Raw genomic sequence first — 21,994 nt, forward strand, 5'->3', positions numbered from 1 at the left:
GGTGCAGAGAGTGGATGGCCCACGGAAAGATATCAGAATGAGGCACTCATTCATTATTACTGTTTTGATACATTTGAAGTGTCAAATTCTTATGTGGTGGAATAATCACCAATTAATGAGTCATTTTCCATTTGATACTCTCAATGGCTCTCCCTAATCACTGAGGCATGACTGTTGATGTGCCTGTGTTTGTGTATATGCAATTGTTGATGTGTGTGTGTGTGTGTGTGTGTGTGTGTATCTGTCTGTCTGTGTGTACAAAAGGGAGATGTGCAAGAGCATCTTGTAGAGAGGGGTGTAATGAGGGGTGTAAACGAGATTATTATCATACACAACCAATTTACTCTGCCTCCTTCCAGTCAGGCCATGCCTAATTATCTCAGGCTAATCGGAAATAGCTTCCCTATCATTACCCCAAACCAGATACCCATACATATGGACCATATATCTACAATCGTCTGGCAGGATGATTTCAGTTGTGAGTGTGTGTGTGTGAGAGAGAGAGAGAGTGTGTGTGTGAGAGTGAGTGAGCGTGTGCGTGTGTGTGTGTGTGTGTGTGTGTGTGTGTGTGTGCATGTAACAGACATGTGAATCACTCAATACTTCTGGCTCTAGTCTTTGGCAGGAATGAGTCACTCTGGCTCCCCCTCTCCAGCACCCCCCCACCCTCCCTCCACCCTCCCCTCCCTGCCCCAAACTGCCCCAGCTCCCCAAACTCGGCCGTCTCCACTCTGCAGCATGTGGCTCTTGTGTTCTCATTACGATCGTATGGCTCCACTCCACCCGGGATGTGCTGGACAGAGAAACTCAGCCCGACCACAACTCCTTCACTGCAGCGGCGGGCCCCGGCCCTACTGCGCTATTGACCCGACCCACGGCTCCGATTTCACATTCTTAGCCACAATCACTGGAGAGGGCAAGGAGGACGCACAGAAGAGAAAAGAACAACATCATGTGTGATCATGTGCAATAAATCTTCTTCCATCCACAGAAGTCTGAGACAGCCCAAGATGGAGGCGAGAGCCTTGAGTGTGTGAAGCCTGGCAGACGTGTTCCATGACATCATCCATCAACGTCAAACGCAGACTGCTGCTGCCAATTACAAGATTAAATCTGTGTGTTTTGACAGAAGTGATAAAAGGGAACTTTACATGTGTGAGTGGACACTGGAGTGATCAGTGTATACAAGCCAGATGAGAGCTTCATGATCATAGCGGCAGCAGCAGTCTTGGGGGATGCACAGATTTCCTTCAAGCATATTTTCCTCCCAGTTCACGTTTGAAAATCTCCAGAAGGTTTTCTTTTATGGGGAGAGAGGGTAAAGTGTGCTAAGGGGAACACACCCTTTCCCCTCATAACATGCATGCTTGAGCATGTGTGTGTGTGTATGTGTGTGTGTATGTATGTGTGATTGTGTATGTATGTGTCTGCGCATATACTTATACGGCCAGGCATGTACATCATGCCACTGTGACAAAGTTTCCAGTTCTTCCAGAATAAAAACCCTGTGGATTGTTTGGCAGTCTCTCTCTCTCTCTCTCTCTCTCTCTCTCTCTCTCTCTCTCTCTCTCTCTCTCCCCCTCAGTCCCCAAGACTGTCTCCCAGAATCTCACATTTGTGAAAAAGATTAAAAGGGAGTAAGAGAGTGGGTGGAAGGTTTCCTCTAACCCAGTTGGCCAGTCGAGAGGTGGAAAGAAAGAAAGAAAGAGAAGAAAAGAGAAAAGAAGAGAAGAGGGGTTTAGAGAGTCTGCAGCGGAAAACTCTTCTCTAGTCCTGTCCACTTCAAACCCTACTCAATACTACTACTCTAGTCCTGTCCACTTCAAACCCTACTCAATACTACTACTCTAGTCCTGTCCACTTCAAACCCTACTCAATACTACTACTGTAGTCCTGTCCACTTCAAACCCTACTCAATACTACTAGTCCACTTCAAACCCTACTCAATACTACTACTCTAGTCCTGTCCACTTCAAACCCTACTCAATACTACTACTCTAGTCCTGTCCACTTCAAACCCTACTCAATACTACTACTCTAGTCCTGTCCACTTCAAACCCTACTCAATACTACTACTCTAGTCCTGTCCACTTCAAACCCTACTCAATACTACTACTCTAGTCCTGTCCACTTCAAACCCTACTCAATACTACTACTCTAGTCCTGTCCACTTCAAACCCTACTCAATACTACTACTCTAGTCCTGTCCACTTCAAACCCTACTCAATACTACTACTCTAGTCCTGTCCACTTCAAACCCTACTCAATACTACTACTCTAGTCCTGTCCACTTCAAACCCTACTCAATCACAGCCCATCTAAGCCAAAAGGCCTTTTCCAATACCGACCGCATGGGCTTTTGCATGCTCTACTCCCCCCTGCAACTCTCCAAACCTGCATCTACATTCACTCTATTTTATATTTCCTTACAGGCATGTATTCTAAATGTACATTCACATTTGCTTTAAGACATTTTGACTATGCACTCTTAAAATTAATGTGTTGTGCCTATCTGGACACAGATGTGCTAAAAAACAAGGCAAGTTGTGTTGTTTTCAACACATACTGTGTAACAAATAAAAAAAGGAAACAACACAAACTTGTTGTCCCCATCTGGACACATTGTTTTAAGAGTGTACATTTCTGTTCTAAATACACGTTCATATTTAATCAAAGGCATTTTGTCTGCATTTACAACTCCGTTTGTTTTTCATTTATCTTCAATTTTGCTTAAAAACTTCAGGCTACCGCTTGATGCATGTGTTCTCGAGGAATCACACAATCCTTTTCATTTCCCATCCCTCTCACACACACACACACACACACACACACACACTGACAGCCCTTCAGTAGAGGCACGCCAAGGCAAACAAAGCGGGAGGAGAGAGGGGAGAGTCCGAATGGGAAGAGCATGAGGAGGAGCGTCACCTTCTCCTTTCTCCCGCTCTTCCGCAGAAAACACACCCGTCAGCACTCTCTCTGGCATATCTGTGGGCGTGTGAAGGCATGTGGGATGGACGCACCAAGGGTTCTCTGGGGGTATGTTTCAGGAACGGGTGAGCAGACATATTTGAAGATGTTTACTTTTTCCTTTAACACGATTCTCTCATCTCGGCCCTTTAGGCCTTTTTTTGGCAGTGGCAATGTCACAGTACAAGCTACTGCATGGGAACCCTGTCTGCATCACTAGGGACAGATTACAAGGCACATCAGTCAAGCTCCAAGTTACTCAACATAGAGTGGTTGTCTACTGCAACACAGTGTTTTGCCACTGACAGTTGCAATTTCAGAGTCTTGCACTATCTTGATATTCATTCATAGATAACATAATGTGTCTCAAAGAGATTCGAGATAAGTCTGTCTCGAAATGATATAGTTGTAAGTTATCATCAAATATTTTATGCTATATGTGCTCATATATGCTCAGATATGCTCATATGAAAGCTCCCCATTCTCCATTCTCTCTAAGGCAACCTGCGAGCGTGAACAACTCACGTGACATCCCAGGCCAAAGGCGTTCTCCATGTGGCTGGCAAAGATAACCGCCTCCGATGTGGTGTGTGTGTGTGTGCGTGGCTTGCATGTGTGTGTATGTGTGTGTGTGTGTGGATGGCCTCTCTTGTTCCCTGTTTTTCTGCAGGTCTCACACACAAACTTTCTCTCTACTTTGACAAACACTACTCTTTCTGTCGCTCTCTCTCTCCCTTTCTCTCTTTCTCTCTCTCTCTGTCTCTCTCTCTCTATCTTTGCCTCTCTCTCTCTCTCTCTCTCTCTCTCTCTCGCAGGCTGACAGCGCTGTGAAGCAATTTTCCATAAAACGCCCCATAAGAAATGTAGCATTCAGCATGAGAGGCAGAATGAGGCTGCTGCTGTAAAAGTCAGCTGTTTGATATCTCTGCTCTGAGACAGCAGGCAGGCTTCACTCCTTCATCCCCTCCTTCTCCTCCTCTTCTTCACTCCTTCATCCCCTCCTTCTCCTCCTCTTCTTCACTCCTTCATCCCCTCCTTCTCCTCCTCTTCTTCACTCCTTCATCCCCTCCTTCTCCTCCTCTTCTTCACTCCTTCATCCCCTCCTTCTCCTCCTCTTCTTCACTCCTTCATCCCCTCCTCCTCCTCCTCCTCTTCACTCCTTCATCCCCTCCTCCTCCTCCTCTTCTTCACTCCTTCATCCCCTCCTTCTCCTCCTCTTCTTCACTCCTTCATCCCCTCCTTCTCCTCCTCTTCTTCACTCCTTCATCCCCTCCTCCTCCTCCTCCTCTTCACTCCTTCATCCCCTCCTCCTCCTCCTCTTCTTCACTCCTTCATCCCCTCCTCCTCCTCCTCTTCTTCACTCCTTCATCCCCTCCTCCTCCTCCTCCTCCTCCTCTTCCTCGTCTCCTTCATCCCCTCCTCCTCCTCCTCCTCCTCCTCCTCTTCTTCACTCCTTCATCCCCTCCTTCTCCTCCTCTTCTTCACTCCTTCATCCCCTCCTCCTCCTCCTCCTCCTCTTCCTCGTCTCCTTTGCCCTCTCAACATCTCAACGGTTTTTTCTTTTCTTCTTTTTCTTCGTTTCTGTTTCAATCATCAAAAAATATCAAGGTCACACCATTTACCACAAAATGCTCGTGTCGTGTGTTTCACCACCGGTTGCTGTGGAAATCGAAAGTGAGGAAAATAAATCTCCCTCGGGCTTGTCGGGACACGGGACTGAGGAATGCTGGCAGAATCCGACATGTTTTGTAATGTGCATGCCAACTATGCTATCTCGCACTGTGCTGTCATCCGCAGTGGCCTTCAGATGGCAATCCACTGACTGGACTCGACTTCACTGACACAGAGCTCCTTTGAAGAGAAACTGATGGCGCAGACAGAGAGGCCTGCTTCTGCTTTCTACCAATTGCTTTCACCGGGAGGACAGAGCCACTCAGATTACTTTACTGACAAGAATGATAAAACACTTGACAGAGAGATAAGTTTGGAATTCTATTGCTTTCAGCGTGACAATCTCCTGTCTGAACAAAACAGTACGCTACCTTTGTTGTTGTGCTTACTAAGTTTAATAGACTCCTGGTATCATCAGGTCATACACACATATACCCAGTGCGGACAAGGCTAGTTTCTATTTCCTATACTTATGGCATTCCTTTCAACAACATAACAGTTACAGCATTTACATGTGAGGAAGTGCTGAATGACCTACATAGCAGTCTTGCCCTTTAAGTTTTAAAGGGACACCAGGCAACGTTTTCGTGTTAATTACTCATCTTCGTAAGTTGGTATATGGTTAAATGACTCATTACAGGGCGAATGAAGACTCTCTCGCCCGCCCCTACTGCCTGTAGGAAGAATATCCCGCTTGCAAGTTCAGTGTATCGTACCCGCCGACCGAAGCAGGATCAGTTTACATGCTGCATCAACAGCACAGAGGCAGGCTAACGAAACGCTAGCGATTGTTGCAAACGTGTGTATAATGGTAGAGCCGGCGAAGAAGCAGCGAAAACCCTTGACGGAAGATGCAAAGAAAAGGAAAAGAGCTTCAGACTGAGTGAGGGGGAGTTTCGTAGAGAAAAAACATCAGGCTTGCCTGGTGTCCCTTTAACTGCTAAGGTCTTATCACAACATAGTACATTGAGGAGACTAAACTAAGTTAAAGGGACACCAGGCAACGTTTTCGTGTTAATTAATCAACTTCGTAAGTCGGTATATGGTTAAATGACTCATGGGCGAATGAAGGCTCTCTCGCCCGCCCCTACTGCCTGTAGGAAGAATCCCACTTGCAAGTTCGGTGTATCCTACCCACCGACCGAAGCAGGATCAGTTTACAGCACAGAGGCAGGCTAACGAAACGCTAGAGATTGTTGCAAACATGTGTATAATGGCAGAGCCGGCGAAGAAGCAGCGAAAACCCTTGACGGAAGACGCAAAGAAAAGGAAAAGAGCTTCAGACCGAGCGAGGGGGAGTTTCGTAGAGAAAAAGCATCAGGCTTGCCTGGTGTCCCTTTAAGACCAGAAGCCCTTTCTGTAGCTCAAAAGTGAGATGGGGTGGGGGGGGGTGGTAAAACTGGAAAAGCTGGTTGAGGATGAACCACAGGCCACATGTCCCTCTGCATCACCTCACAGACAACAACACTAGAGAGAAGTCTAGTGTCTTTAGCCTTTAGCTTCAGGTTAACTAAAGTGTATACGTAAGGGATAATGTATAGAACGCCGGTCATTATTGGGAAAATAAGTCCCGACGGCGAACCGGGTCTTGTTCCGCCCTGAAGGGACTTATTTTCCCAATAATGACCGGCGTTCTATACATTATCCCACTTATTACACGGCTACTTGCCAAACCGAAACAATAAACTCCCCACGATATGACTCTTTAGCCTACATAGCCTAGGCTATAGCCTATTTATTACCGTTTCATTGTGGCTTTTGCTGAGAAACAAATAGTTCGCAACAGCACACGCTGAACTTGAATCAAACATTCTTTAGAACACAGCTGATCAACCGTCCGCTTTCACTTTTGAATGAAGTTCCAGTCCTTGCGTAGTAGTGTTGCACGGTGTATCGATCCTAAAAAGGTATCACGATGCCTTCACGCAAAAAACGATACGATTTCCGTGAACTGCTGCTCTCACTGCTCCTTGCACGCATCTAGGCAAGTGGGCGTGTCAAGCAGGCAGCTCTGAGTGAGTGAGTGCGCCGCCAACGTCAACATACAGTAGTTCTTTGCCGACCGTCCTCGGCCTTGTGGATAAAACAAAAGGTGAAGTGAAATCTGCAACTATTTCAGATAGTTTCAGTTCAGATATTTCAGTTTAGAACCCAGAATTGACCTGCACACTACAAAAGTGCACCGAATACAACACAAATGACTCAATACACTTGGAGGAGGTATGAGTCCTTTCTTTTCCAGATATCTTAGGATTTAGCCGTAGTATCGTTTCAGTATCGAGCATCGTGATATTTATGGCAGGTATCGTATCGAAGTCATAATTTTGGTATCGTGACAACACTATTGCGTAGTGATATGAAAGACGTGAAATAGAAGCACAAAACCCATTTTCCTTGACAGCGGTCTGTTATACTTAGCAACGGTCTGTTATTGAGAATTAGCAGACCACCGAAAGTTGGGAAGGCCCATTAAAGTGAATGGAGCATTCTTCAGCATTATGAAGAGCCGTGTAATAAAGCTTAACAACAGCAGTCTGTCACAAGTCTTTCCCCATGGAATCAAGGAGGTTTATGATTAAAGTAAACAAAATAGATTAAAGTAAACAAAATGGTTACACATTTGAATGTGAATTTTAACAGTTTGGAGTAAAGCAAATTTATAAATCAAAGGGTATCTGACACATGCAAAATTCTTCTTTAAGTTTATCTGACACTAGTTTTACGGTAAACAGATCTCACAGTAGATTGAGGATTAACACAAACGGACTATTTTTTACCTCAGTATATGCTAATGAATAGGGCTGTGCTAGCCACAATGCTAGCATAAACCGCAGACTTGTACCCTTCAGTGGTGCTTATTGTGCAGTATGACTTTCACTGCCGACTGATTAGAAGAGATACACAGTGACCTATGACTGTGTCCTCAGTGTGGATGGATACACTGAATGGAGCATGTAGGGTTCAGCAGACAGGAAACACTGTGTTTTGTCTGCTGTGGTTGCCCCGACCACAGCAAGCAGAGAAATGGCGGCTTCAGCACGTCTAAAAGTATTCCTATGCCACCGCAACAGGTGCCCGCCCTACCGCCTGCCATTAAATGCCACCTTGCTGTGTGTGTGTGTGTCTATCTTTGTATGTGTCTTTGTGTGTGTGTGTGTCTGCACGTGCTTGGGAGTGAAATCAGAGCCTAGTTATCCTCCATTAAACACTGGCGACGGTCCCCCTCATGAGGCCTGTTATTAAAAGTGAGAATGGCATCTGTATAACGTTTCCTCTCTCCATGGGCACTGCAGTGGGCAGGTCATCCCCCACACCACCTGTCCTCAGCTGACGGGCAGGGTGGCGATGAAACACTACACCTGGGACTGTGGAGCGGTGTGTGCAGTCGGTGTTCTGCTCTGACCTCGAACCTCAGTACAGCACTGAAGCTTCCGGCAATAGTGAAGCAGCTCCAACCTGGTCTTTATGGAAGTCATGTAGGGAGTATTGCAGTCTTAGAGATCACTATCTTCATCTCCTTCCTCTTAGTGTGATGGAGAAAGACAACACAGACAGTGTCAGCACTCTGTGGTAAACTCCCTCAGCTGTCCACTGATAGAATCAGCATTTCATAACACCCCACATTGCCTAAGCCACTCCGGGAAGTAACTGATCACAAAGCAATGCGTTTATGAGGCTTTTCAGTGGTTCTGAAAAGAATACATACAGCACAAAGAGCCATTTAAAATGGTCTAATAATACCATTCTTTTACTCTGGGTTAAAACGTGAACAGGCAAATCACCCAAATATCAGCATGACTGATCAAAAGGGTGTTAATCATCATTTTGAGGGTTTATAAAATGAATGATCGGTGATCAGTGCAGTGATCCATTTTGGTCCTTAGATCACCTGCTCCTTCAGATGTGTGAAGCATCTGCAGATGGGTGTGTGATGGATGTTTCTGTTAAGCTGTCCACATCTGGGTGATTAAAGTATTGCCCAGAGGAATGTGCTTCCGATACAGAGCCATTGTGCCTTAAAGTAATCATTCTCAGTCCCCGAGAGAAATTACTGGCATAACAACTTTGGACGTGAGTTTGCATTCTTTTTCACCAGAGCGGGAACAGGAAGAATAACTTGAATGAATCAACTGCCTTAAGGTATTAAAAGGATCAACGGTGAAAAATGAAATTCACATGAGCGAGAATTGCATAGATAGCTGAATGAGAAAGGAGAAGCTTTTCCGCTGTAAATTTTAATGTGTTGTTTTTAACGCATCCTGGATGCTGTTTAGGGTGTAATTAAACTAAATGCAGTATGTCTACTTTTTCTCTTACATCCTCTAGGTGGAATTTTTGGGTCTTTTTTTATCCCTTCTCCCCTTGTTCAGACTAAAATTAAATTCTCACTAAGCACTGCACACCCAACCAATGTGACTTCCTGGCAATGGACTTTTTATGTCAGCGTTAGGTTTACAAATACCACTGCAAGCAGTTCAACCCTTAATTACAGACAACATGAAAAACCAGGGCCTGATTTTCTTCTTGGACTCGTGTCAAGTGCCTGGCTCTAGCTCTGAGCAGCTGATGAGCTCTGATCTCTGTGCAGACCTGAGTGGGATGAGCATCAAATACAATGCATATGATGTGTGAGTGTGCTTACAGTCTTTCGTAGATGCATATTAGGCACAGCACATGAATGATTTGAGTAGAATAAAAGTACAATGTACAATATAACATAATGTCATGATTTCTGATGTATATTGCATGTTTAAAATATAGACTACATTATCTTATATCTTATATTCACTTTTTCTGTGAAGGTGTGCTGTGTAGAATGCATAATAAACAGTGCCAGAATATGACTGAATGTACAGCATATGCATTTGTGAATAACAAAAAGATTGATGGCAAATATAAAAACTCAAAGCAACCGAGAGAACATAAAGCACAAGCGTCTGTGTGGGTTGGCCTCTATGATGAGATGATGGATGAAGGTGGACTCTCCTCTCACACCCCCCCGCTCTCCTCTCAGCACTCGGCAGTATGAGACCCCCCCCCCCCCCGCCTGCCTGCACCCAATAAACCACCAGGGCCAAACAGAATTCCTTCTATTTAACCACAGCGGACAGAATCAAGCTGGGAACAGTCCACATGCTAACTTTAGTAAACACGCACATCAGAACTGTTAACGAGAGCCATTCCATACCACTCGGCAGTTCCTATCGCCACTCCACTCCATTCATACTGCCCGCTGTGATAACATAGGTTCTTTTGGGCTGTAATAACCATAGACATAATGGTAATAACAGCAAAGAAAAATGACATGCCCTTTTTAAGACTAAAAAAAACTTGTTTTTTGTTGTTAACATGTAACAATAATCTCCTCAGAAAGATTCCACCACATAAAAAAGTGTAATGAGAAACTACACATAAACATACTGTATGCAAATCTCAAATCAGTGCAGCATAAGCTATACTGGCCCGTCTCGGCATGGTCCAGCTAGGAGTTCTCCTGACGGATGAATGTTCTTGAACATGCTCAATTGCCATGTATGTATAAGAATAGCATGAGTCAGCAAACAGGAAATGAGTAATGGGGGGAGTGAAAGAAGAAGATGCACACACAACAGGAATACAGAATGTTCTGGAAGCGGCTCAGCTGAGAAGTATGGCACAATAAGTCCAGTCACTGACAAACAACAAGCACTCTTGCTTCCTGACAAACCCATAATGACTCACGCACATGCACAAATACACCCGCACACGCACACTGACACTGACACACACATGGCAAAAATACTATTTGGTCTAGTAACACATTCTAAGTATAAGAGACTTTTATTGTTGGGGGATTTCTGTCTCTTAAAACAAGACAGGACTAAACAGTTTGAACAGCCAAATAAACCATCTGTGTTATTTGGACCCAAATAGACATAAGGCTGCAGTTTCCCCACTATCATCATCATCTTCATCATCATCACCGCCACAGCAATCTTTAAGAGGATAGCTTAAGCACTTTGTACTTGCAGTTATTCCAACACTCCACTGTCCAGAGGGGATGACATGTGCCGTAAATCATACTCTAAAAGCTCAGACACTGAGCGAGGAGAAGGCTGCCGAACGTACGACAGATCTCAGCGCGGCCTCAGCCTTAGCTATCTCTCTCGCTGCAGACTACACACACATTGTGTGTGTGTGTGTGTGTGTGTGTGTGTCTGTGTGTGTGTGTGTGAGTGGGACTGCAGCAGCAGCCTGCATTGTGTCTGGTCCTGAGATAGCGATCAAGGCCAGCTTGGCTGAGTCAGAGTCATCTGCTCAACTCATCACCGTGGCCATGATTAGGCCTCTCAGAGAGAAATGCTCCAACAGGCCGGTTGGCCCTCGCAGGCTCCCGTCCGGCTCCGGTCCGGCCTGTCTGGCATTTAGCCCCGGCGGTGGACGCAATACACCGCTGCCTCGGGAAGAGACAGAAGCCAGGCTGGGAAATCTATACGAACTTCAAAGCAACTCTAGTTTTCTTATTGGCGATAAATATGCCATGAGATGTGATCTGCGTGTTCTCACCGACTGCAATCAAATCATTTGGGACATGTGGAACCAGACAGGATTTACCTACTATAGTTCCACAGGGTACATCCAAAATGATGAAATCTAGGTCAGGAACATTAAAGCATGGTGAGAAAAACGTGCAGTTGAGTGTGAAAATTTCCATCTTTCACTGTGTGTGTGTGTGTGTTTGTGTGTGTGTGTGTGTGTCTGTGTGTGTGTGTGTGTGTGTGTTTGTGTGTGTGTGTGTGTGTGTGTGTGTGTCTGTGTGTGTGTGTGTGTGTCTGTGTGTGTGTGTGTGTGTGTTTGTGTGTGTGTGTGTGTCTGTGTGTGTGTGTGTGTGTTTGTGTGTGTGTGTGTGTGTGTGTGTGTGTGTGTGTGCGCGTGTCAGGTGGCCTGGAAGTCCTGTCCTGCGCCATCGGAAAAATGCTCCGTGTTTGCTGCTGACACAACTGAGGCGTTGGGTGTCAGGAAAAACAGGTTAAATTCCACCGCTGTGCACACTTATAAAATAACCCACCCTTGCAATACAAAAACAGCTCCATTGTTTGAAACGGAGACTTTTTAAAACAAAGCACAACCGTTTCTATTGTTTTTTGGGAAGCCATCGGGCCTTGCCGTGCTCACCCGTTGCAACCTACATCCTGTTTTGATGGAAAAAGATGGCTGCCATGTTCCACTGTGCGGGATAGGACAGGGCCCTACGTAACGGAGTTGCCTGCCCTCGGCCCATAGTCAAACAAACAGTGCGCTGGACCCCGCTAGGATCGCAGGGGCCACACCGAGAGGCCATTTACAGCCTGTGATCCTGATGGGCAGGTCCCGTAAATAGACTGGGCCTCCAACTGAGCGTGGTTAGCACATGGCCAACAACTGATAAAAAGATAAAGAGAGAAGACAGAGGAAGAGAAGGAGAGAGAGAGAGAGAGAGAGAGAGAGAGAGAGAGAGAGTCACAAGGAGTGTGTCATTAACAGAGACAGGGCATATTTCAGACAGGCCTGTGACCACTGGCACATGATGACTCACTCAGATGTGCGCGCACACACACACACACAGACACAGGCACACACGACACAGCTATAATTTCGGTCTCTCCTAACTCCTGTCTTGCAGAAGGGGAAAGAGAAAGAGAGAGAGACAGGGAGAGAGAGAGAGTGAGAGAGAAAGGAAAGGAGAAGATGAGTGCACTGAGCATCTGGGCCCCACTCTCTCCCGGCCCAGCCCACTCCAGTGCTCCCCAGCTCTCTGGCTGATTGTAAAACTGATGGGATTAGCTAAAGTGAGGGGATGTCCGCACCAGCAGGCTGCGCTAGCATGCACGCCAAGTGTGCTGTTTATGACTCCGCACATGAGGTAATGGCAGGCATGCCAGGGCTAGCGGCCCTCTTTCCCACCCCCAGCACCTCCCTATGCCAGCCTCGGAGTCGGCCCACCTCTCCCCCTCCTGCTATCTGTACATGCTACCACCAGCCGTAGGCCGGGCTTTCTAGCGCACTCGTCCACCTCTAAGAGTTAAACCTCATCTTTTATGGCTATTAGCAAACAGGATTGAATTAAAGTTAGAATAGAAATCACTTGGCAAGATGGTAGGAAATAAAAAAAAAAAAAACAACACAGCTTTGCCCTAAAACAAAAATGTGTCATGGCTTTCCCAGGTTTTTGGGAGATACACATGCATGTTTAATATTAGCTAGGCCTACACTAAAATAAACACCACCCTCAAGTCAGTAAAATAGAAAAAAGTTTTCTTCCTTCCGTCTTGGTGTCATAGCATGAGGCCCTGGTGCTCTGTGCTTTCTGTGGCATTAAGTGTGTTTACAGGATAATGCTGGTTAATGTGTGTCTGTAAGCTGCGATGGAGCAGGGGATACAGGTGTTTTAAAAATACGGCACAGCTGGAGCGCATTGGCAACGCGGCTTATCAGCACCTCGCAGATGGCATTCACACAAGTCAAGTTAGCTTGAGCGGTGGCAAGGATTCATGAGGCTTTGCGTCTACCGTGGTATGCTGCGACAAAATTACATTTATATTCATGACAACAAATTTGGCAAGGTGTGTGCTCATGGAGGTTATTTAAAGCTGTTTTTATTCCTTCTTTTTCTTCATATCAGTTCTATGGAAACAGATGCATGTACAACATGTGTGTGTATATTGTACAAACAGACACACTTTTATGTCCACACACACACACACACTCACACACACAGACAGACACACAAACACACACACATATTTCATTTGCTGTTTTCCTTATAGAAATCACATTGTATGACCATGCAGTCAGTGCAACTATACTATATATGACAAATGTGGTACTGTGTCATAAAAAGAGAAACGACACAGGTCATTGGCAATAAAACCAAGGGCTAGAACTGGAACCATAGGCTAGATATGACATATTTTTTCCTGATAATCGTAAAAGACAGACTTCGCCAAGGATATTACTGGCACCTGACCAAGAGTAATCAGGTTGGTACAACCCTGACTTGCACCAAATAGTAGGCTATATCAGGCATATTACACATCAACAACTACATTTTAATGCATCTGTTACAGTCCACCCATCAAGTTGGTTACTTAAATCAAAAAGGAGAGCACCTTTTGTTCTTCCAGGATTTCACACCATACATGATAAAGTGAGCGGGAGAGAGATGGATGGCATCCCCCGACAACTACTACGGAGCTACTGAACTGCCATTAGCTCATCTGCGTTCGGTGGGCGGGGCTTGCAATCGGTCAATTTTCATGATTACCTATTACAATAGAAACAGTCTAATCTACTTCTAGCCTAACTACCAGTCCAGGGTTAATACACCCCCCCCCCCCAATTCACATCTTCAAATGATTACCATTACCAATCACTAAGGCCAGGCGGCAGTGGGCCTTTGGCTTCAAATGATTACCATTACCAATCACTAAGGCCAGGCGGCAGTGGGCCTTTGGCTTTCACTAAGGCCAGGCGGCAGTGGGCCTTTGGCTTCAAATGATTACCATTACCAATCACTAAGGCCAGGCGGCAGTGGGCCTTTGGCTTCTGGGTGGCCGAGGCCTCACAGGCTCAGACACAGCTCTATAAATACCAGGCAACCCCCAAGCGGAGGATAAAGACTGCGCTATGTGAGTGCAGAGCTGGGGTCTCGGCCGCGAGCCCTGTACTCTGGGGCCTTCTATTTCCCTTCTGTGATGTTCACACTTTTCCAGCGTCAGGCCGACCGCACTGGGAGACAGTGAGCTCCCAGTGTGTGTTTGAGCGAACGTAGGCGCTCAGTCCCGGTGGATAGCGCTGTAGCCCAACTACCCCCAGTACAACATCACAGTTTATTTCTTTTACTGTTTTTGACTAGCGTATTTAGAGCAAAATCAAAATAATCTACAAAACATAGTAGATACACAAATAATGGAGAAAATATTAAATAAAAACGAAACGTTCGAAAATGTGATGATGTTTCAAATAACCATTTACACATTGCCAGACCACCCTACCAACATGTGGACATCTTCACTTGTGGACACTATAATGCTGGTTGGGGTTAGGGTCAGGATCTCAGGTTGATTCAAACTTAGGCAATGTGTTCACAAAACCTCTGTTGGTGTTTGCATTTTGCTTGCTGTGCTCAGGTAGTGATTTTTGCATAATGATATTGGACATATAATGCTGTCATCCAGATGTTGATACCGACCATAAGGTAATGAATGGGTACCCGGATCACAGGATACTCTACTATGCACACACACACACACACACACACACACACACACACACACACCTTCCCCACTACCACCTCTCATCTCAGATCTGTATATCTAAAATCACACCACGTGTAGTGAGTGACAGAGACTCAACCCAGTGCATACTGTATACTATGCTTGTTGATGGGAGGCAAATGTGACCAGGTGGAGGCCAGTGAGGACAAGAGTGGGGGAATCTGGCTGACAACGGGTGTGATGGCTGAGGGTGCCAATGCTCTTGTAAGGAACTGTTTTAGTCCCTTGCCAACCATAAGTCGCACTACCACCACGTGACAGGAGAAGTCAGAAGTCCCCAACCAACATCCTGTCTGCTGCCTTTCTTTTCACTTCTATGAGTCTCACAGGAAACCTCACACTCACAGCATGACATAAATGAACACACTTCAGCATGGTAAATCTGAGTGGGTCCCATTCCCCTTCCCAGGAAAGGGCATGTGTTCTCTCTAGCCAACAAACACTACTAAATGGTCAAAGTGATGAACTTTGTTTTTCTGAGCAATTTTGAGATGACTTGAATTTACTTTCAATTCCATATGCAGTTTGTGTGAGAGGAAATGAAAGACATGACAAACACACACACACACACACACACACACACACACACACACATACTGCTGTTGGCAGACTGGCTTATTACTGTCTTTAATCATCAAGAAAACATCAGACTTGAAGGTGTGGCTGTTCAAACACCAGATGAATCAAGAGTTGTCCCTCATCACTGTGCATCAGATTGATAAAGAGGTACAGGGCTCTGATTAAATACGTATCTTTAGGCTATTCATTTAATGCCCTTAACAGACATAATCATCAAAACAATTGAGCATAATGAGGACCGTTTTCACCTTCTTTAACTAGAAGAAATGCATTTGTATAGGCTAAGAATGAAATCTCCAAGTTCTAGCAAGTTGTGGGTTGATTCAATTTTGGAATCATGGAGGCCTTGGCTACCTGGCTATAGTAGCCTAGTTTACGGATTAGGCCAACCAAATGTGGATCAATAACCCATTGGATTAAATATAAAATACAACATTTGGCAGCACTCACTTAAAATGTATCTATTAAACTGCTTACCTGCAAGCAAGAAGGTTGGTAGCAGGAAGCAGTAGAGCAGTCCACATACCACCTGGAGTTCCATGAGAGCGCGTCCCAAGTGCACAGCTTAGCTCCGGCTACAGTCCCGCTGACATTCCACGACGGAGCGGTAAATTCCACTCAACGGGTAGAAAGAAATCCAGTTCAAAGCTGTTGTTCATGGTTGTCCGCCTTAAGTTAGCATAATTAAGAATATTTTAACACGTTTCCATTTTGGTGTTCAGTTTTAACATTTGAATGTATTCAGAATAAAAAAGTTCTATGGCGACGTTTTAACTGTGGGCTATTCAAAGCATTGACCTGCCTGAACCGACAGATTATTAAAATACCCAAAAGCTCACGACCGCCAAATCCTTCAGCTTGCCTTTAGTTCTGAACACGCTCTTTGCATATTCCTCGTGAAGACATATCTTCTTGGAAAATGTGAGTCGTTTGGTAATAAATTCCACTGTTCCTCCTCTTTGTTACACAACTCACTTTTGACAGCTCAAACTCTATCGGCTAGATAACTTTCACGTTTTAAAATACAGTGCGAAAACTTAGTAGCCTACTCCGTCAGCTGTCCAACAGTTTGAGCTAGAAGGACTGTTTCAACTAAGTGCAACTCCCACTGTGATGATAATATGACTGTGCCAGAACTGGGAGCGTCCAGTGTACTTTTTCATCCTGAACTAAGCATATTTCTCGCGTTCGCAAATGAGAGGGCTGGTGCCGAATGCTTTCCTCGACCAGCATGGCAATGTGACTTTCTCTACGTAGGCTAGAGTAGCCAGCCTACCAGTAGGCTACTCCACACAACTTCTCTAAATGTAGCAGTGATCGGGGAACTGAAGATTAATTTATTTCATTGACTATTTTTGTTAGGTTAGATATGCCCCATTTGTAAGACACATTACATGTCTATAGCCTAGCCTAGGCTACAGGTGAATTGTCACTTTATCTGCAGGTAGCCTACTTCAACTATTTAAAAAAAAAAGTTGTAGGCTACTAACTCACAACTTGAATATGACCAGACTGAAATTTTATTACGTGGTTTATTTAGCCTATTTATTTATTTATTTATTTATTTTACACCAATTTACCAATCGCTGCAAGGTTCTTTTCACACTGACATTCAATACACGGAATTATCCTAATGCCAAAAAAACATGCGGTAGCCTGACACGTAGCCTACTGCTCAGGACAATATTGGCCACTGTCCCTCTTAAGGTTTGATGCAATACAATTATTGAGCTGTTCCAAAAAAAACAACAACTAAAAAACCCCCCATAAAAACATGTGGTCAACAGAAAAATACTCAGACGGATTATTAAGAACCCTAAAACATGTTTAAGGTTAAAAACGTGTCGTGATAATTAAAACACTGTACGGTGCTGCCATCTAGTGTAGAAATTGGTGGTGATAGTAGGCCGAGGCTATTTTTTCTGCTGTCACTGGACTGTCACAACAGTTCAACAGAGATGCTTGCCGTTTAAATTCGGATGACTTGGGCAACTGAGTGGCACAATGTTTTTATTGCAATATCAACATATCGACATGCATACCGGTAATTGTATAATTCCCTGTGAAAACCTTAGTGTTAGCCGTAAAATGCAGGATAAAAAAAATTAAAAAAAAAACATGCCTCAGGTGACCATCGCACCCCTTCAGAATACACCTTAAACAATATACGTTTAAAGGCACTGATACTTAATTTCATACTTAATTTAACTTAACGTCATATTTTAAGTGTAGCTTGCATTGTTCAGAAGTTGTTGATTACTTAACTAAACAACATCATCATCAGGTTACTTTGTTGTACGACTCTGTCCACTCTGTCCAATGAAGACTAGGGCGAGGGCGTGTCTTTATAACCATTGGCTGCCTACAAAGGTCACATGGTATAGTTTCGCGCGAAAGTTGGTGAAGGGCTTTATGAGGGGTCTCGTTCTGCTGGAAAAGAAGTCGGTGTTGCATGGCCAGTTAGTTATCCAGACTAGTCGAGGCTTAAACGTAGGAACTGACAGGTTTGGTTTTTTGCCGTGGCTATGGCTCAGGCACGCGTAACGGATTATTTTGCACAAAGTAAGAGAGGTGGAATTGAAAGAGGTGCTAGAAATAAGGGACAAAAGCCGGCAGTGCACAATGCGGATAACGTTAACGTTATCGCGAAAACGAGATCAACTCGACAACACAACATAACTTCAGGGCGATCAAGAGTTACCAAATCTACATCCAGCTGCGTTCAAGAAGAATTCCTACGTGTTATTAACGAAGCTGTGTCGACAAAAAATGACATGAAAAATGAAGGGAGATCAAAAGAAACCCGAAATACTGAGGATAGTAAACAGGATATTCTGGCTAGCCCTCAGACTCCAAAGAGGACTTCCACTGAGGCCGAGTTTGATCTCGGTTCGGCCGTGTTTTCCTCTACGGCCGAGCACAGTAGTGCGAAAAAGCGCCTTCGTGTTGGCTCTTCACAAGAAGTTAACCCAGTAGCCGAAAAAACTGAAGTCAAAATCAGTAAACGGACAGCAAGGAAGAGGTTGATCCTTTCGAAAGACGGAGATCATGAAAAGGTTTGTAACATCACGCTTGTATGCTAACATGGTTAGCTTGAACTGTTGTTAAGCAGGCAACGTTAACGTTTAATGTGAGATGTAACATAACCTTACCATGGCTAGTTAACTGCGTTATAATTCCCGTTGAGAGGATCTTGGTTGAAGTCGAAAGAAGTTGCAACCTAAAACCCTTAGCAAGAGTTTTTCTTGTTACTTTTTGATTGGGGGTAGAAGCTATTGCACGTTAGACAATAGGAACAGTTTGCCCGTGTTAGTTGTTGACTATGTGCTAAAAGCTATGCATCACAAAAGCCCAGGGTACACACAAGAGACGAACGGCAGACGGTAATGTCTCCTTTTGTAATTAGGCTGCCGATTCTGTGAAAGAACCCTCCTCACAGCCACCAGTCCCAGAAGGTGTGGACAAACAGTCGAAGAATGTTGTTAATCACACATCCAGCACATCCAGCTCTTCTCCAAGTGCCCAGAGTCCCCCCAAAAGCACAGTCAGGAGCAAGGTAACTGCAAGAGAACTGTAGATAACTACTTGCTCATGATCCAACCGTATATTTTCCTCTGTTCTAACCACTTTGACTTTGCTTGCTTCCTCGTAGAAACCATTGTCTAAAGGTGATGTGGCGGCACTCAAAACCCGTCTCCTGAAGCTGAAGGGACAAGCAGAGAGCGTTGTCACACCTTCCCCTGCCCCCGAATCCTCTCTTGCAGAGCTGAAGGCCCGACTTGATCGCGCTAGGGAGCTCACAGCCAAGGTCCAACAGCAAAAGGACAAGCGTGAAGCAGAGGCCAAACCAGCTGAGGTGGAAACACAACCAGAATCAGAGGGGTGAGAAACACTTCTATTTACTAATTCAACCCCTCCACACACAATTTTACACCCTTCTTTACCTCTGTTTAAAATGCAGATGTAGTTATGGCTTATGCATGAGGGTTCTTATACCCAACCACTAAGACTTTAATTTAAAACTTTACCTTTGATGTTCCCTCCAGAGAGAAGACCCCAGCATACCAGCGCTACCACACCCTTGCCCAAGACGTACCCCCTGGACTTGCTCTGCCATATAAGTACAAAGTGCTAGCAGAGATGTTCCGCAGCATGGACACAATCGTGAGCATACTCTTCAACCGCACAGAAACTGTCACCTTTGCCAAAGTCAAGCAGGGGGTCCAGGACATGATGCACAAGTAAGAGTCCAGCTATAGTAAACGATGACCAGTCTTTGCTGCACATGCACAGCCTAGAAAGTTACCATATGTTTAGTAAAGAGAGCTTGTAGTAATTTTTTTTCACCTTTCTTTATTGGATTCAAGGAGGTTTGAGGAGAGCCATGTTGGACAGATCAAGACTGTGTACCCCATAGCTTATAAATACCGGCAGGAGAGAAACATCCCGACCTTCAGCGCCACTGTGAAGAAGTCCAGTTACCAGCTCACCATGGAGCCGGTCATTGAAGGTTTGTGGGTCATGTGACTGATATTTGTATTTATGTTGGCCTTGCATTGCTTCTCAGTATGCTAAATGTGATTGCTTATGCGTCTACAGAGCAGAGTTCCACTCGACCGATACTGACTGCTTCCTGTCTGCTGGAAAGGAGGAGGACATTCCATCACAACCTTGTCAACATCGTCAAAGAACATCACAAGGTAAACTAATAGACACACATACATCCAAACACACATTATCCCTAAAGGTCTTCATTAACATTCCAGGAGGTGGTTTTGAAATATACCATGATTAACCTTTTGCTTTCCTCTATTGCTGCTTTTAGAGTTTCTTGCAGTCTCTGGAACCCCCAGTTGTAGTCCCTGATGATATGCTGACCCGCTGGCATCCCAGATTTAGAGTGGACGAGGTTCCCAACGTCCAGCCCAGTGACTTACCCCAACCTCCACAGACAGAGAAGCTGACCACTGCGCAGGAAGTGCTGGACAAAGCACGCGCACTCATGACTCCCAAGGTGAATAGAGATCATATGTTTCTGGACTGACTAGAAGTGGTTGCCCATAGTGATATTTTTTTGGGCCAGGACGAGCTTTGAAAGTCCTATTCTTATGTATTCAGGTCTCTATATTTTAGACAGAGTAGCTAAGAAACAGTAGACATTGGATAAAACAATTCACGGCATATATTTTGTCATATGAGGTAACTTTTTTTTTTTAATTTTTTAATCTCAAGATGGAAAAAGCCCTTGCCAACATGGCTTTGAAAACTGCAGAGACGGCATGCGCCAAGGAAGCAGAGGCTCCCACTCCAAAAGAAGCTGCACCTCTCACTGCAACACCCAGCGCCCTCAAAGGAGTGTCCCAGTCTTTGCTGGAGAGGGTAAGAACGACACCCTTTAATAAAGAAAAGAAAGGAGAAAGTGGAGTGCCAGACCTAAGATGAACGGCTGCAAGTTTACCTGAACATACAAATAGTATAAATTGGTTTAGCAAAGTACATGGACATGGAAAACGTACAGATACATTTTGTATTTTTTGTTTTATTGGGATATTATAATTGTTATACTTGTACTACTATAATAATTGTCAAGACACTCAAAGATGGTTAATAATTACATAGATGCATACATTCTATAAAATAAATCTCAAGACACATAGACAAAGGAGATGATGATGATGATAGATGGAATAATTGCACCTCCTCTTCTTTATTGTGTCTCAGATCCGTGCAAAAGAGGCCCAGAAGCTCCAGGCAGCCATGACTCGAAACCCTCAACAAGAGGAGCGTCTGGCCATGATGTCTCGCCTCGGAGAGCTGGCCAGGATCTTGCGCAATGTGTTTGTCGCAGAAAAGAAGCCTGCGCTCATCATGGAGGTGGCCTGCAACAGAATGATTGCCAGTTATCGGTCTGCACTGAGCCAGGGTTGGTACACACTTAATGCATATCAAGAGTATATGACCGTGTTTGTGTGGGGGATGGAGTTTTTATTTTGCATGTGAAAGTTCTGAGAATTTGGTTTGTTACATAGTTATATATTGCACTACACTTTCGGTTTCCAGCAATAAAACCAGTATTCCGTCTTTTCTAGGTGATGTGGAGAAACACATTCGGCTCCTTGCAGAGCTGACACCAAATTGGCTGTCCATTCACCCTATCAGAAAGGACTTGTATCTAAAGTTGAACAAGACCATGGACCTGAGTGTTGTGCAGGACAAACTGAGTCAGAAGATCAAAGAGGAGGAGAGGAAATAAGCCCTCAAACAGTCAATCGAAGTGCAATCATGTTGGAGTGGACCCTGTTTTTATTTACATAAAAACAAAATATGGACTTGTTTGTTTTAGAACTTTTCATCAGTTAGTCAGAATGCTTAGTAGTGTCACATCGTTGCCTATTTGAAGTGGTGTTTTTTAAAAGCCATTTCTTTGTTGTAGATGACACTACTCTATCCCTGCATTTGTAATAAAAGCTTTTTCTGAC

The 21,994-nt window shown here is 44.6% G+C and overlaps 2 protein-coding genes across 4 annotated transcripts in view; one reads left to right on the top strand and one right to left on the bottom strand.

Moving 5' to 3' along the window:
* The window catches only part of piezo1 (piezo type mechanosensitive ion channel component 1 (Er blood group)), an 88,197-nt gene extending 71,414 nt beyond the window's left edge, over nt 1-16,783 (bottom strand). The window contains exons 1-2 of one of the 3 annotated variants that reach the window (XM_076286769.1): nt 16,378-16,783; nt 15,993-16,184 (exon numbers count right to left, since the gene is read on the bottom strand). In XM_076286769.1, the coding sequence (XP_076142884.1) occupies nt 15,993-16,056 (64 nt within the window). In that variant the 5' untranslated portion in view covers nt 16,057-16,184; nt 16,378-16,783. Of the gene's footprint in view, nt 1-15,992 lie in introns of all 3 variants that reach the window. The other 2 variants (XM_076286768.1, XM_076286766.1) reach the window with 2 other exon arrangements.
* A 1,145-nt stretch (nt 16,784-17,928) lies between these two features.
* cdt1 (chromatin licensing and DNA replication factor 1) lies at nt 17,929-21,962 on the top strand. The gene is made up of 10 exons (XM_076288040.1): nt 17,929-18,571; nt 18,922-19,071; nt 19,168-19,397; nt 19,562-19,756; nt 19,883-20,025; nt 20,115-20,215; nt 20,341-20,529; nt 20,748-20,894; nt 21,237-21,438; nt 21,605-21,962. Exons 1-10 carry the CDS (start codon nt 18,041-18,043, stop codon nt 21,766-21,768), a joined length of 2,052 nt encoding a protein of 683 aa, XP_076144155.1. The 5' UTR covers nt 17,929-18,040; the 3' UTR covers nt 21,769-21,962.
* The last annotated feature ends 32 nt before the right edge of the window (nt 21,963-21,994 follow it).

The sequence above is a fragment of the Alosa pseudoharengus genome, unplaced genomic scaffold (genome assembly GCF_046254945.1).
Source record: "Alosa pseudoharengus isolate Yale_2024_CS ecotype anadromous, Long Island Sound unplaced genomic scaffold, YU_APseudo_1.1 YU_APseudo_1.1_scf_16, whole genome shotgun sequence".
Lineage (NCBI taxonomy): Eukaryota > Metazoa > Chordata > Actinopteri > Clupeiformes > Clupeidae > Alosa > Alosa pseudoharengus.